This window comes from Protopterus annectens, chromosome 12.part0 (assembly GCF_019279795.1).
Source record: "Protopterus annectens isolate FY-2018-M chromosome 12.part0, PAN1.0, whole genome shotgun sequence".
Taxonomy (NCBI): Eukaryota; Metazoa; Chordata; order Ceratodontiformes; family Protopteridae; genus Protopterus; species Protopterus annectens.
Window position 1 is genome coordinate 1,128,231,990 of NC_056746.1, and position 16,086 is coordinate 1,128,248,075.

Consider the following 16,086-nt stretch of genomic DNA (forward strand, 5'->3'; position numbering starts at 1 on the left):
TTTCTGGTTGGTGAGCTGGAGGAGGAGAGGAAACCAGTGTGCCTGGGCCAGTTTGGAGCTATCACAATTGTCCTTGGCCCCTCTTCTCTGATTTTTAGAAGGATCAAGGCAGAAGAGGAAGGGATGGGTAAGCAATAAAAAAAATGGTGAGTCCATGGGAAGGAGAAGGCATCCATTCTCCATGCGGATGCCTTTCTTGTCCTGGTACAGAAGTTCTCCAGCTCAGCATTGTCCTCACTGGCAAACAGGTCAACCTGTGGGGTACCCCATTTCTGAGTTATGCTGAGGAAAATCTTTCGGTGCAGGTGCCACTCATGGGGGTCTGTCAAGTTTCTGCTGAGGTGATCTGCAAGGGTGTTTTATACCCCTGGCAGGTACTGCACTAGGAGGTGAAGTCCCATGGAATGTGCTGTCACCCAGACTTGCATGGCTAGACGGCACAGGGCGTAGGAGTGTGCGCCTCCTTGTCTATGTACCACATGACTGCGATGTCTGTCTGCCATACCAGAACCCGTGGTATCCATTTCTCTTTGAATGCTTGTAAGCTGTTTAGAACTGCCATGAGTTCTTTCCAATTTATGTACCTCTTCTTGGTCTGGTGTGGGCACCCCATGCGGTGTCAGAGGCATATGTGGTGAGGGTCTGGCCTTGAGGGGTGAATTTGAAAGACATACCCTGATTTTAGGTACAGGCCTGTACTCACCATGTGAGCTCCTGTTTAAGGCAAGGTATCAGGTGTATGTTGGTGTCAAGGGGTTGAGTGCTCTGGCACCACACATTCTTTCGATACCACTGAAGTTTCCTCATGTGCAGCCTGGCTACTGGTACTATGAGGGTTCAGGATGCCATGTACCGCAGAGCTCTGAGGAATTCTCTGGCTGTTATACACTGTTTGTGCTGTAAGTTCTGTAAGAATTTCGTCAAAAAAGTGACCTTGTTTGGGGGGTGGGGAGGCCTTTTGGAGGGAGGAGTCCAGGAGTGCCCCTAGGAAAACCATCTGTTTGGATGGCACAGTGATGGACTTCTTTAGGTTTAGAGTGAACCCCAAGGAGGTCAGGAAGTTCTGTGCAACATTCAGGTCTTTGAGAATCAGGGACTGGTCTGAGGCCTGTATTAGGCAATCATCCAGGTAGGGGTAAATCTGGACCCCTTTGGTCCAGCAGTAAGTAATGGCAGGAGCTAGGCACTTTGTGAAACCCTTGGTGCAGTAGATAGTCAAAGGGCAGAGCTGATAATTGATAATGACTGGAGCTTACTCTGAAGCGAAGAAAACTTCTGTGTGGCTTTAAGATGGGGATGTGAAGGTAAGCTTCTTTTAGGTTTAAAGACATCATGAATGCCTGAGGGGCTAACATGGGGAGTAGATTCTGGAGGGTTAACATTTTGAATTTTGGAACCTTGAGAAAAAGATTTAGGGAGGACTAGTCCAGAATGGGACGCCAAGACCCTTCTTTTCTTGGTACCAGGAAGAGCCCTAAGTAAAAACCTTTCCATTTTTGATCTTCTGGAATTGGTTCCACTGCTCCCTGGGAACACAGAGTTTATATTTGTTCTAGAGCCTGAGCTTTTTGATTCTGGGGTACATCTGGGTATCCTGAGAATTTTAAAGGCTCTTTGAAAGTGAGTTTGTAACCATGAGCAATAATATTTAGAACCCACTGACCTGAGGTAATATGGGTCTAGTTTTGATAGAAGCAGGACAGTCTTCCTCTTAGCTTTAGGGTGGGGCTGGGCAGGGAGTAAGAAGCGGAGAGTCATAATTGCTCTCTGGCAGGGGCAGATGTCCTAGACCTCCTTTGTCTGTGTGAGTCTGAGGGCCACTGCCTAGATGTTTGTTGCTGTGGTCTTTGCCTTGGAGTTCTGTCCCTCTGAGGCCTTCGCTGTTTGCTAGTAGATTGGGTGGGAAAGGACCAATGTTTGGCTGGAACATTCCTGCTGAACCTGGCGTGCCGCACTTGTAGAAAGTCCTTTACTGTTTGCATAGATTTTGCCTTGTCCTCCTCCTTTTTGAGGACTGCTTCAGCTTTAGGCCCAAAAAGGCATTCTTTGTCAAGGGGGGCATCCAGGAGATTAGCTTTTACCTGGTCAGGAAGGGGTTGCTCCCTAAGCCAAGCATGCCTCCTGATCACTGTGCCAGTGACAGCCGCCCTGCAGGATGCTTCCATGGCATCATATCCACAGTGAAGGACGTGTTTAGCAACTTAAACTGGAATGGCACAGATATAAAAGTTCCTTATAAAGGTTTTTATCCTCTAGACCAGAAAGCGTTTGTTTTAGTTGGTCAAGAATGGTTTGCTAGCATTTGACCATATGAAATTGACAACTGAGGGCCCTCATGGTGATGGCAGCTGAAGTGCATACTTTCTTTCCAAGTCTATCTAGAGCCCTACTTTCTTTGTCAGTAGGGAAATGGTTCCTAGAGGTACTGGTCTTAGATCCCTTAGGGCCAGGTGTGACCACTTCAGGGTCAGCAGCTGGGTTTTTAAAGGGATATTTATGAGAGTCCTGCACCCTGTAAAAGTGGTCAGGCTCTCTAGGCGCAGGAGGGAGCGAGTCAGGATGTAAGGAAGCATCCTTAAATACATCTTCCACTACTTCCAGGATAGGTGGGATAGCTAGGGGTTTATGCTCAGGGAGGTCTAAGAACTCCCTGTCTCTCTCTTTGGCCTGTGGGTATTCTTCTGCTTCCCACTGCAAATGCTGTCTCATGGCCTGCAGAATCTCTCCAAAGGTGAGGTCTTCAGGCGGAGAGGCAGAGGGGAGAATTTTCTCTGAATCCGATTCCTCACAAGAGGTGCAAGCAGGGTCTTCCTCAAATGCAGAATTCTCCAAATCTGGCTCTTCTGAGTGCAGAGGGTCAGGGTGAAACTCATGAAGGGAGTCTTGTTTTCTTTTCCCTGGAATGATATCCCCTGAAGTCTGTCTGGACCTTACAATGTTAATTTAGCTAGTTTGATCAAATCCTGATGGTGTCCCTGAAATTGGGAGCCTGTAGGCCTAGGCAAAGACCCTGCCACAATGCTTTTCTTTGGCGTGGGTTTGGTCTTAGGCCTAGGGGCATCCGATGCCCTGGTGCCTGATTCCTTAGACTGCAGATCCACCAGAATGGCCCTAGGCCAAGATGAGTCTCCGGTTAGCAGTTGCTCGTCAGATGATGTGTTCTGCTGAGCGGTCTTGGACCCAACCGAGGAGCTGAATATGTGGGCTGTAGAAGTTGAAGGGGCTGAAGGCATGTCCGACTCCAAATGAGTCTCGACAAAGGCCTGGGTCATAGGATCAAAGGTCAAAGGGGTCTGTGAAAGCACCTCACCTTCCTCAAGAATTAGAAGTCTAGTAGGAGAGTCTGGGGGCGAATAACTTGTCATCCGTGGACTTAGGCTTTTGTTTATCTTTTTTTGCACTTAGGTACATAGAGCTCGGAACAACTGTCAGATGCCATAGTAGGTGACTGCACAGATTCCTGTCTCAGAAAACGAGCGAAAAACTCACCTCTACGTCTAATCATTCTAGTGTTAAACCTAGCACAAAAACAACAGTTTTGAACATTGTGGTCTGGGCCTAAGCAAGTTACACAAAGTGCATGGAAGTCTCTGTGTGGAATTTGTTTACCACAGTGATGAAAATTATTAACTTTATCTGACATGAGTCAAAGAAGAAAGGAAAAAGTTCCTTAATGAGGTGCAAACTGACTGATGCACTTGAAATTTGCTTCAGACTCGGGCAGCAAGAAAAGACTAGGGTGATGGCGCAGGCTGGCTTTCTTTAGACCTGCACGTACTGATGTCTGTTGAGGCGTCCACCAGCCTGGGAAGCAAAATAAGTTTCTCTGGTAGTCGGGCCAGTCGTGGGCTTTCATGGCAGGAAATCCCAACTGTCAGGGCTGCAACAGTGAAACACGAAGAACATCTGGCCTCATGCTCCTTTAAATTCTGAAAGTTAAACTCTATTACCCATATGGTCATTTAACAATGTGCTTTTCATGTCACCTGTCAGTTCTACCTATGCTATGTTGCTGGCAGTTAGGATGGACCAGGACTTCAAATGGCTTCAGCAACAGGTAGTTACAATGAGATGTTGGCATTTCTGACAGCTAGAGATGTTAAGCAAGGGCCAAACGCAGTACAGTCAGCATCTGTCATGATACTGGTTCAACATCCAGTTAACACCCGCGAACATTGAAAGCTTTGTGCTTATCTTCAGTTTTGGTGCCAACTAAAAAGTACTTCATGAAGCAAGTTGATGTTCTGAACTTAAGTACTACAAAAGAAATGAGTATGCAGTCTGCTAGCTTGCCCTTTTATGCTGGCGCAGAAATAGAACTACAAAATGCAACTCAACAGATGTTTGTTACGGGGCTATGTCTAGAAAGATTATCTCAATATTATCACATGTTCATACGGAACAGAAAAAGAAACAGCAGCTCTGGGTAATAACCAAGATAATCAAATGATTAAAAAAAAAAAATATATATATATATATATATAAAATCTAAGAAAAATACAGAGAAAGACTTCTTGTTCGAGGGTCAGATGTTTAGTCACAGCAAAGTCAAAGGATGCCAGGCCACAATGTAAAATGTATAATTATGCAAACATTATCAAGCATTTCAGAACACACATATCTAGTGTCGTGCAAACTTACAAATGGTGGCTATGAAGCATGCACCCTTTGACATTCAGTAGTAAGTAATATTTGTATAAATTTATAGTCTTTGATCAAGGATCAAAATATTTAAGTGAATGACAGACAAGTAAAAATCTATGCAAATAAAAGCACGTCTGGAAAGCTCTTTCACTACTGCTTTATAGACATGTAGCTATTCTTCACTTACCTGTGCATTTGTGACAGAATTAGGTTTAGAAACAGAGGACCCAGCAATTTTCATATCCTTGTCCACAATATCCAGTGCTAGAGACTTCCTCACTTTTTTCATGGGCGTTCTATGCTGTTACAAAATCACAAACCAAAAAGTAATTTTTTTAAATTATTGAACTGCAGGCAAACTACAGTGCAGCAGAAGAAATTTTTTTCTCTTGGTATCAATTCATCACTGGAATACATTCCTGTTTCTCTTTACCCCTAGGAAAGAAAGTACAGCTGTGAAAATACACCAACCAAAAATGACAAACTGAGATTCTCCCGGATGGTTCCCTGGTGGTTTTCTTCACTGTCAGTTAATTTTCATCATTTTTTTTCTGGGAAAACTGCATTTATGGAAGTTCATGCGCAATTCTGTACCATAACATGTCATGACATGCCTGCTACATATGCAGAAGTGCCTTCATAGCCCAAGAGACAGACCCTTGCCATTAGGACACTTTTCTGCAAATCAAGAAATGACAAAGCTCTATCATCACATTACGCAACCAGTAAAAAATGTATACTCATTTGATTCAACAGCTGAAGATGGAACACTCAGCAATGCAGGGATGGGAGGTTATCCCTGACACCTCAAGAAGGGTCCTCTTTTCAGGTTAGCTGATAAAGTAAGAGCACACTGACACTCCCTTGGTGGGCACATGGTTGGGATAAGTCTTAAGCAATAACCATCAAAATGGAAGGAACCAGAGAATCACACAAATGTTAAGGTCAGTAATGGATTCCTGGAGTACTAACTTCCAAAATATTGCACAATTCAAGCTACAGTTAAGGAGATAAATCCTGGTGTAAGCATGCAATAAAGGCAAAGTGCCCGAGTGACAGATAAATGCAGCAGGGACATTCCTGAAGTAAGCACTACAAAAAGACACTGCTTTACTGATGGTAGTTTTTATCACAGGCAATTAATCATATGAAAGTAACAAAAAAGTTAACAGACAAACCTACAGAAAAGCATCAATGGGGCACCAAAAAAACTCTCTGTTTCTTTCTTTGGCACAAAGACAAATAACTGGCTCATCTTTCTAAACTCATGCCTCTAGCATCTTTCCAAGCTGCTTATCTAGGGGAAGCACACACACTATCTATAGTGTCCATCTCAGCAAAGAAAATTTAAATAATAGACTGATTTGAAGGCTCTTGCAAAACTACCTTTGAGAAGGAAAGTACAATTGCGTAAGATCTTACCATAACAGCAGATGTTCTACTTTTCACTGCTGCAGCATTCTTTATTCTTGGGATATCCTGCGGAGGACAGCCCAATGTCCAGCCAGTATAGCAAATCCTTTATACCTTTTTGTGTGTCATATGTCAGATGTATGTCCTATGCGCAAGACTTAAGTTATATTTGTGACATACAAGATGCCCAATCCTCAGAAATGAAGTGCTCCAGGAGAACAACAGCAACCCCAGAGAAACATGCACATCCAGGAAGGGACACAAAAGGTGATAAGAATGTAACCCCTCGGGCAACAGAAATTAAAAGGGGGTAGGAGGGAGGGACCAAATACTGCAACACTGAGAAGCAGGACATCTACTGTTATGACGAGATCGTACCCAGCTGTACTATGTCCTTCCTTATCACTGCTGCAATATTCTTTATTCTTGGGAAGAGTACAAAATCTACTGGAATGCATGGGAGGAAGAATACAAAGAACAGCCCTCCACAAACTCATGAAGGATAGCCCTGGTGGATCCAGCCCTGGCCCTGGAAATGACTTGTATACTTATTTTCAACTGCTGAAGAATCGAGTGAGTATATATTTCATTGCCAGTTGTGTAATGTGATGATAGAGCGGCGTCATTTCTTGATTTTCAGGAAATGCTTGGTAAACGTATGGACAGAAGACAAGTAGCAACTTCCAAGATGGATCTAGTATCCAGACCCTTGAAAAAAGCATCAGGAGTGGCTGCGGCCCTGGTTGAATGAGAACAAACAGAACAGGTGCCATGAAGACAGTAACAAAAGGAAAGGGCCTTAGAGATCCAGGAGGAGATGGTTTGTGTAGACACTGTCAAACCCAATTTCCTGGCATGAAAGGAAACAAAGTTGCTTATATTTTGTCTTGTCCAAGTAATATCTGAACTGTCTATGTAAATCCAAAGTGTGTAGTTCCCACTCACTGGTAGACTGTGGATAACAAAAAAAGGAGGGAAGATGAATAGACTTATTCAAGTACAAATTAACCACCCTAGGCATAAAAGAAGGTTTAGTACAAAGAGATACCCTGTCTCCGTGAAAAAACAAGAAAGGAGGAAATACTATGAGGGTTTGGAATCTCTTGGCAGAAGTTGAGACACCAACAATACAGTCTTATAAGTACAATGTTGTAGGGGAAAAAGAAAAAGCAGATTCAAAAGGGTACTGAGTCAATTTTCAAGAACAAAATTAAGGTCCCAAGGAGGAGGAACAGGCTTTCTTGGGGGCTTGATATGAAGGATGCCTTTTAGGAATTGTTTGACTTCAAAACTAGAAGCTAAAGATGGACTCAAAGACAGAAAGACAGAAATGGCTGAAAAATGAGCTTTAATAGACAAAAATGCCAAATCAGAATTGAACAATAAACACATATAAGAAAGGCCTGTATGGACCGCCACAAAAAAGGGTCCTGGTTATGTAACATCAAAAAGAAAATCTCTTCCATTTAGCCACGTAGGATTGTCTAGTAGTTTGATTTCTGGTCACCTGCAAAACCCAAAGCAAGTCCTCAGAAAATTAATTCATGAAAGGAATCAAAACCCTGTCACCCAAAGTGTCAGTTGAAGTGTGGACAAGTGAGAGTGAATGATAGATTCCTTGTCTTGTGTGAAAAGATAGATCCTGTGAGGTAACTTGTGATGACTGGCCCTGGCCAAGTGAAAGAGATGGGGAAACCAGTGCTGTCTGGGGCAAAAGGGAGTCACCAGCAAGATTTTGGATGTGTCCCACATCATCTTCTGCAAGATACGAGAAGTAGAGGAAGAGGAGGATAGACACAGAGGAGTATCTCCTTCCAAGAAATAAACAAGTTGTCCAATTTTCAAGCCAGTGGATTTGGAAATATGAAACATAACCAGGGAAGTTGCCTGTTCAGAGGGGTGGCAAAAAGATCTACTTGAGGAGTACCTCACCGATGGACAATGTTCAAAAACACCTCTCTGTAAAGATGTGTTCTGAAAAGGCATACATGGGTTTAGGGGAATCTGACAAATCTACCAACAGAATTTGAGTTTAACACAGGATAAAACAGGGAAAGGAAACTGCAGAGGGTGCCAGTGCTAGGGCCAAACATTACTGAGATACCATTGAAATTTCCTTATGTGGAGTTTGACCAAAGGAACCATTGGAATGGTGGATGCCATTAATACCAGGGCTTGGAGAATTCCCTTGCAGAAAGAAGAGGAAGAAAAGACTAGAAATAAGCAGTCAGAGAGTATATGAGGGGGCGGAAGAGAAGCCAATATTGTTATTGTCTGAAACTTGCAACCCAAAAACACCTGGACCCGAGGAGGAGCCAACACAGAATTTTTGTGACTGAGAATGAATCCCACACTGTGCAGGAGAAGCACAGTGACGTGTAGATTTTGAAGCAGGAGCTGCTGCTACAGAAGGGGGCTTTAAAAAGAAGGTTGTGCAAATAAAAGAATATTTGAAATGCCTAAAATCTGCTGAAATGGAGCTGCAAAAGAAAAAGAAGAGAACTGATGAGAGGAAGAAACAGATTAATAATAATAAAAAAATATATATTACTGAAGACAGGGTAAATAGGAATATTGAGGTAAGCATTCTTCTAATCCAGGGAGACCAGAAAAGCCGAGGGAAGCAAAAGGGGTAAAAGGGTCTGAAGAGACAACATCCTGAAGGAAGGAACCTTGAGAAAGATGAGACGGGGACAGGTGGGCTTCCAGAACACCTCTTTCATGGGAACCAGAAACATTCTGGAATAAAACCCTGTTCCCTGTTGAAACAAGAGAACAGGTTGTATGGCACTTTGTTTCTCCAAATCCAACAAGACCATAAGAAAATGAGGAAGCTGACACGGAAGATGCTGAGGAAGCCATAAAACCACGGTGGATGATGGAGAGAATTCAGGCGTCTGTGGTTCTTTGTTGCAAAAGAGGGAAGGAAAGGCTTAGCCCGAGGGACACAGGAATCTGGCTGAAGGGTGAGGGGAGGCCAAATGTCAGAGGCAGATTTATCAGGAAAAGAAGGGTTTGGGCCTCTATAGCTCTGTGTGTGTTTATCTGAGAAAATCTGCTTAGAAATCATTTTACTTCCAGAAGGCTGTCTAGGTGGCCTATGGACAAAAGAATATTTTCAAGGATAGTTCCTTTGCAACTTATGTATAGGAGAAATAAAAATTTATTTAAAGTATTGCATAACCTCATCCTTATCCTGCAGGGTTTTAAACAATCCTGCAGCAGCAATGCCAAAAAGATTCTGGTTATCTAAGGGACAATCTAAAAGTTTGGCCTTAATGTCCTCAGGTTAAACCTGCAGGCACAACCTGGAATATCTCCTCATAACAGAACCAGATACAGGTGCCTTTTTGGAGGCATCAGCTGCATTTAATAGAATGGCACGCTACCCGAGATATATAAATGGAAAAGGAAAACAAATGGCTGCAGATTGTCTTGGGGACAAATACCTGACAGATATCACAATGAGTATGGTCGTGTGTAGCACTCAAACAAAAAAGGCACTTCTCGTGTCTGTCTTAATGGGGAATCTACCTCCTTCCCCTTTCTGGATGACACGAAAACACACTACAAGGAGGAAACCAGAAATGAAGGAACTAACGGGGCACTTATCTTTAGAAGGCTCTGTAGCCGAACCAGCTCGGTGGGCAGCATACAGACTGAATTCAGAGGTAGCATTTGGACTGCTGGTAAAATTGTGTGTCCATCACATATGTACCTTACATCTTGCACGTCTGACATGCAACACTGTTTACTGTATACTGGATGGGCATTAGGCTGTCCTCAGCAGGATATCCTAAGAATAAAGACTACTGCAACAGTGAAATAAGATGCCATGCACATCAGCCTGAACCTCTAAGATCCCTCCTGCAGGAGTGATGGCCACTATGAAGCATTTCACAACAGGCAAAACTCAAAGCTGCTGAGCTAGTAGGTTCAAAACAACAAATGACAAAGGCCATCCACCATAAAGTTCAGGTCTCACAACATGCACCATAACTGCAGAATAACCAAGGTCCAAGTCATATATATGTTGGAATTAATCTAAGGTCATCTTTAGTTAAAAGGGCAGTGAGGCAGAGTATACTGCTTCACCCAAATGTCTCTCAGCTAGAGCGGTTAATGAGCCGCTCCCGGTGATCAATGATACAAGGTTTCCTTACTTATTTGTCTACTACACAACTTTGAGAAAGTCACTTAACCACACTGCTCTTAGGTCACCCCTAAAAAGGGGCACTTTTCCCAATGGGTTTACCTGGTTAATAGATTAGAAATAATAAAATTTTACATTTGGAGGCAAGGAATGTTAACTGTAAAGTTTCACAGTTGCCTCAAAAGCCTTTAAAACCATTAGTGGCATATCTGGTGGAATCAGAGCCATCTACACCAGAGGCCATGCATCATAAAGTGGAGCCAGTTATCAATTCAACTACATGGATCATCATGGGCCTGCAATGAGAGAGATTCAGGGACTTTTCACCCTGAATCTATACCCTTTTTGGCCAAGGGGTGATAATCAGCGGTCTTTCTTCACTGAAACAAAGTGAAATGTTCAAACTGGCATTCATTCAAATTTGGCACAGTGGTGTAACTATGAGTGTTCTGCAATATGGCAAAGGTTTTCCTTCTTCCCTGAGATTATGCAACTTTGGAAATGGAAAATGGGGAATCGAGGGGAAAAAAAATGACCTGCAAAGATTTAGGATACTGAACTCGATAAATTTCTCTTTTGACCAGTTTTGTTTCAATGACAATTTGGGACACAGTTATTCATTGACAGTCAGTCTTGAATGCTGTCAATACAGTTAAAGACTTCTCTTTTGAGATATACAAAGAAAATGTGCCTCATCACTTGTAGTCCCTTCTGAGGGAAGGTTATAATGGAATACAAGGTGTCCATAAAAAACTTAGAAAATATCTTGGAATGGATGCCTAGGGTCTATAGTTTACTGACTTGCAAAACATATGTTTGGACAGCTGGTGATAACTGGGCACTCAACTGCAGATGTGAATACCCTTCAGTTTTAGGACAACAAAAAATGAAGTCAGGAATATAATACATGCTCTCACCAAATGGCAATGAGATTAACTGATAATGGGAATCTCCGATATGGTACTTGAAAACCTATGGGTGAACCTTGTAGATACAAGATATATGAAAGCTGGTGACTTCAAATGAAGGGGGGGGGGGGGCAGCAAGAAGCAACCAAATGGGTGGAGCTATATTACAACAGGTAAATGCCTGTTTACCTGTGATCACACAATAGATAGTTTCAGTTGCTTTCATCCACTGACCGTCTCAGTACCCAATTATTCTAGGTGCTTTCTTCACTACACACACCTCAGATGTCTGACTGTTATCAACAGGAAAGGCGTTCTGTGAACTGGAGCCCTAAATAAAGAGGAGCATGGGGGCCCCTCCCTATCTAGCACACCGGGCCCAACAGCATTCATAAAGTTTATGTTCATGTTTTTTTCTACACTTGTCTTTGAAGTGTTTTTCCTCCATCATTTCAACACATGCTAAGTGGCCAACACTGCACTGTAATAAGGGAGGAAGTGAATAAACGTGAGGGTCTAAGGGCTGCCAGCCCCCAAAGAAGTCATAGGAATTTACATAATCTGAGGTACATCTTATTTTTTTCAACTTTCTGATCCAACGATGGCCTGAAAATAAAAGTCATAAGTAAAGAAATTCATTCTTTTTTTTTCTTCCAAGTAAAATGTAACTCCTGTCCAGAGCTTAATGCCAAAGCTCACAAAATAGCAGTATACAATAAAATGAAAAGGCAAATGCTTGCAAGGACATATAAATACTATCTTGGACTAGTGCCTAACTCTCCATCCTCTCCAAAAGATAGCTACCTTCTGTGCACTCTTCTAGTGTTAAGAACGTAAAAGCGCAAATGGCCACAGGCACACATTATATACTTTTGGGTTGAAGAGAGAAAAACCATAACACCTGGATAAACCTACATAAATCAATAAGTAAACATTTCAAAACAGCACAAAACTAAAGAATATGTAAAAGAAAACGCTGTCTTTGCACCAAAAATTCTAGTTAGATAAAAAAAATTACATTGAACAAATAAGATGAAGTGCTTTCATTCACATAGGAACTTCAATCAGAATCTAATAATCATTTAACAAACACAGATTTGAATAATATAAAAACACTGACATCAGGTCTCCTCAAACAATCACCTCTTTATACTAATAAACTAGAATAATCCAATGAACACTTAAGCACCAACAAAAATGGTGATTCTTAAAAGTCACAAGTCCCCCAAAAAATAATATAAAGTATGTGATATGCAAAAATAAAGATTTTTATATGGGTGTACACAAAGAATTAGTTAAAACATAGATGAATAATGAATAAAAACTTACTTAAACAATACACTAATGTGTATAAGCAACTGTACCAAAGCTACATACATTTACACATAAGACCTATTTAAAAGCATTAAAATATATGTGTGTGTATACAACTTAAATTCCATTCTAGGCAGCAATCATATTTTGTTTGCTCTCAATGTCAAAATATTGTTTTAGGATATTTTATCATTAAGCCCAGGTGGAGATGTGGCATTCAACTTAAGTTGCCAAAATACTTTCCTAGATTCCAATTTAGCCTTCCATAAACCACTTCTCTCATTCTTTTGTACTTCTTCCCAGAATAAAAAAGAAAATCTTTAAGTCCTGACAAACAAGGGGATGCTTAAACAAGGTATTTCTTTGGCCTTTTTTCCTGACAGATAGATTGTGTTTGTAAATTCTTAATTTCAACTATCTTCTAGTTTTTCCTATATAAAATGCAGAACATGTAAGACACATAGATAAATATGCAATCCCAGTGGTGTTACAATTGAATCTTCCATTGTTAGTTAATACTTGTGGATAGGAATCCCTCATAATATTGGGTCCATCATGTGTAAATCTACATTGCCTAGATGAACCACATTTAGTCATACCATGTATTTCACCCTGGATCTTACTTCTTTCAAAAAATTGCTTCATATTCTTACCCCTCTTGTGCACTATGGTTGGAAATTCACCTAAATTGTCCTTTAAATTAAATAAACCAATAAGTTTCCAGTCCTTGTGAATCATGTCTTTTATAGGTCCACTTCCAGTTCCAAAGGACAAAACCATGTCATTTTAATAGTGACTCCATTGACTGTCAGTGGAACTGGTGGTTAAAATTCCACCATCTAAGACGGGTTTGTATCTTGTCCACCTAAGGGATTTTACCTCACAAATTATATTCTTAATTATATCATTAGGATCATAGGAAGTTACTAGGCTATTGGCCCCGAGGCCCTTACAAGCCTAGCCAAGAGTTTAGCCCATGTTCAGACAAGTCCGCATCCAATGCCCCTGTCCAACAGGGACACAGGTGGAATCCCAGGAGTGTTTTTTCTGTTCCCCATCCAGTTATCCAGGTTGCATTTAAAAGAGTTGATGAGGTACTCTGCTTGACGTGGAGAGGGAGTCTATTCCACAGAAGGGGGAGTCTCTGGACACAAATCTGTCCCGCCAACAAGTACTATTGATGTCACAGACCAGGTTGAGGTCATGCATGTGGGTTACTCGAATGGAGCCTGACTTGCAGATATGCAGCAGTCTCAACAAGGCAGGGTCAGAGATTGCTTTCTATGCCAGACAGAGGTCACCTCTGAGGAGTCTGTAGGAGACTGAGTACAGTTACAGGGCTTTTAGCCTGCTTGTGTAGGGTAGAGGTTTGAGGCCCTGGATTATCCTGGTGTGGAACCCTCTGTGGTCTCTTCAGCTGCTGCATGTGCTTTATGAGGTGCATGCCAAAAAGGCATTGTACTCAATAATGGGTCTTATGAGGGAAAAATACAGGGATGCTATGATCTCCTTGTCCCTGGATGAGATACCCTTCCTAATAAGGTGAGCCATGTAGAAAGCTTTTTGTACAACAGAGGCAATATGGTGGTCAAAAGTCAGTTTGCTCTCAACAGGGGTGACCAAGTCCCTCACAACCGATTGCGTGCTAAGGACCTTGTTATTAATGTGACAATTTGTGGGGATGTCACTCTTCCCCAAAGGGAATGATGATGCATTTTTTTACATTCAGTTTGAGGCCATGTTTCTGACACCAGTTATTTGGGTGAGACCCTATTGGAGGAGGTCCACATCACTAAGGGAATTGACCATGCCAAGGTTGCAGTCATCTGCAAACATGGTCAACCATAGCCCACTGGTTTTGGCCTGCACCTCAGAAAAGTATAACCAAAACAACAGAGACCCCAAGACCAATCCCTGGGGTACACATCTCGTTACAGGTCTACTGCTTGAGATGGCTTCCCTATTTTGACTAAGTGGGTTTTGTCAGTCATTGGTGTCTTTACACTTCAGTATTTCACTTAAATTCTTGGGGGTTCCATCAGTCAGCCAGTTTGTCACCCATCTGGTAGCATATGGATTGATGCCTAGAGTTTATCTATTATACGTGAGCGGGGAATAGTATCGAAGGCTTTGGCCAGGTCAAGGTAGGCGGTGTGCACCTTCTTCCCCTCGCCCATGGCTGTGGTGACTTGTCTCAAAGAAATTGACCAAATATAACAGCTATGACCTCCCCTTGATGAAACCAAACTGTGTGGGATAGAGTGTTTGGAGGTTGCCAATGTCCTTGTTAATGAGGTCCACGATAATCCATTCCATGGCTAGTTAGGCTGATGGGTCCGTAATTTCCTGGATTGGTAGATGCTCCACCTTTGTGAAAAGGGATGACACTGGCTGTCCTCCACTCGGCTAGAATGAAGCCAGTACTCGGGCTTTGATTGAATAGGGTGCCTAATGGTACTGCAAGTTCCTGACTAAGTTCATGCAGGATGCAGCCTGGGATATCGGGTCCCATGCAGGCTGTATTTTTTTTCCCTTTGAGACGGCAGTGATGACTTGCTCACTAGAGATAAGGGGAGGGGGCAGGTGCTGATTTATTGATGGGAGACAGAGGGGTGAAGTTTTAACTGAACCTGCCAGCAGGATGGCTATGTCTACGGCATTTGTGCATGTGGTGTCCTTGACCACCAGTTCTGAGTAGATCTGAGTGCTTCCTTTGAGATTGCAGACATATGTGAAGAAGGTATTATGATTGTCTTTAGTAGAAGTGGCCAGTTTGGACTTGAAGTTTGCTTTGGAGGATTTTACTAGTGCTCTTATTTGCTTGTACAGGCTAAGGACAGCCTGCCTCCAACTAGGCACCTGCTCCTTCTTGGTCCTGACAGCAGATGGCTCCTAAGTGGTAAAATAACTCCATGCTAAAAACAAAGTAATAAATAATTCAACTTCATCCTCAACAGTACTGTCATCAGACACCAATCTTAATAAGCAAACAAATTGTCCTTTAAGTTTCTTTTTGCCAAGGAGGGTGACAGCTGTTATAATGTACAAAAATAATAGGAACAAGTCCCTTTTCTATAAATGTTAGATTCATATCTACCTCCAGTATTTTCTTTTTAATAGCAACATCCAAAAATTTATTTGGTCATAATTGCAGTTAATAGTAAATTCCAAAAATGGAACTGTTGTGTTTAAATATTCAAACTTTTTTAGTAGGTCAGTGGGCCCACTCCAAAAAATTAGGATGAATACCTAAGAAAACTATTAATAAACTGCCAAATATCACTGTTAAAAATAAAATATATTTCTCATATCCATAAAAAGATGTTGGTAAACACGGGAGCTGAAGCAGCCTCCATGGCCAAACCTTTAATTTATAATATTCACCATCAAAGAAAACAAAATTGTTTCCTAAGACAATGTCTGTCATCTCATAAACCAGGTTTATTTTGTCCATGGATATATTAGAACCAATAGTCATATGCCTTTCTCAAAACACTCCATCCCCAATCCATGTGGGATTATCAAAAATAAATCGTTTACATCGACGGTCACAAAATAAATGTCCTTCTGACATGGGTTGGCACTAATTTGGGATAGATAGGCCAAGAGTCCCTTAAAATGTGTAATTTATCTTTGAAAAAAATCTTTGCGCTG

General features: G+C 41.9%; 1 protein-coding gene across 3 annotated transcripts in view; it reads right to left on the reverse strand.

Moving 5' to 3' along the window:
• Positions 1-16,086, reverse strand: part of MYBL2 (MYB proto-oncogene like 2) — a 779,549-nt gene that overhangs the window by 57,624 nt on the left and 705,839 nt on the right. For all 3 annotated transcript variants that reach the window (XM_044090138.1, XM_044090137.1, XM_044090139.1), the window contains one exon: positions 4,832-4,945. In XM_044090138.1, the coding sequence (XP_043946073.1) occupies positions 4,832-4,945 (114 nt within the window). The remainder of the gene's footprint in view (positions 1-4,831; positions 4,946-16,086) is intronic.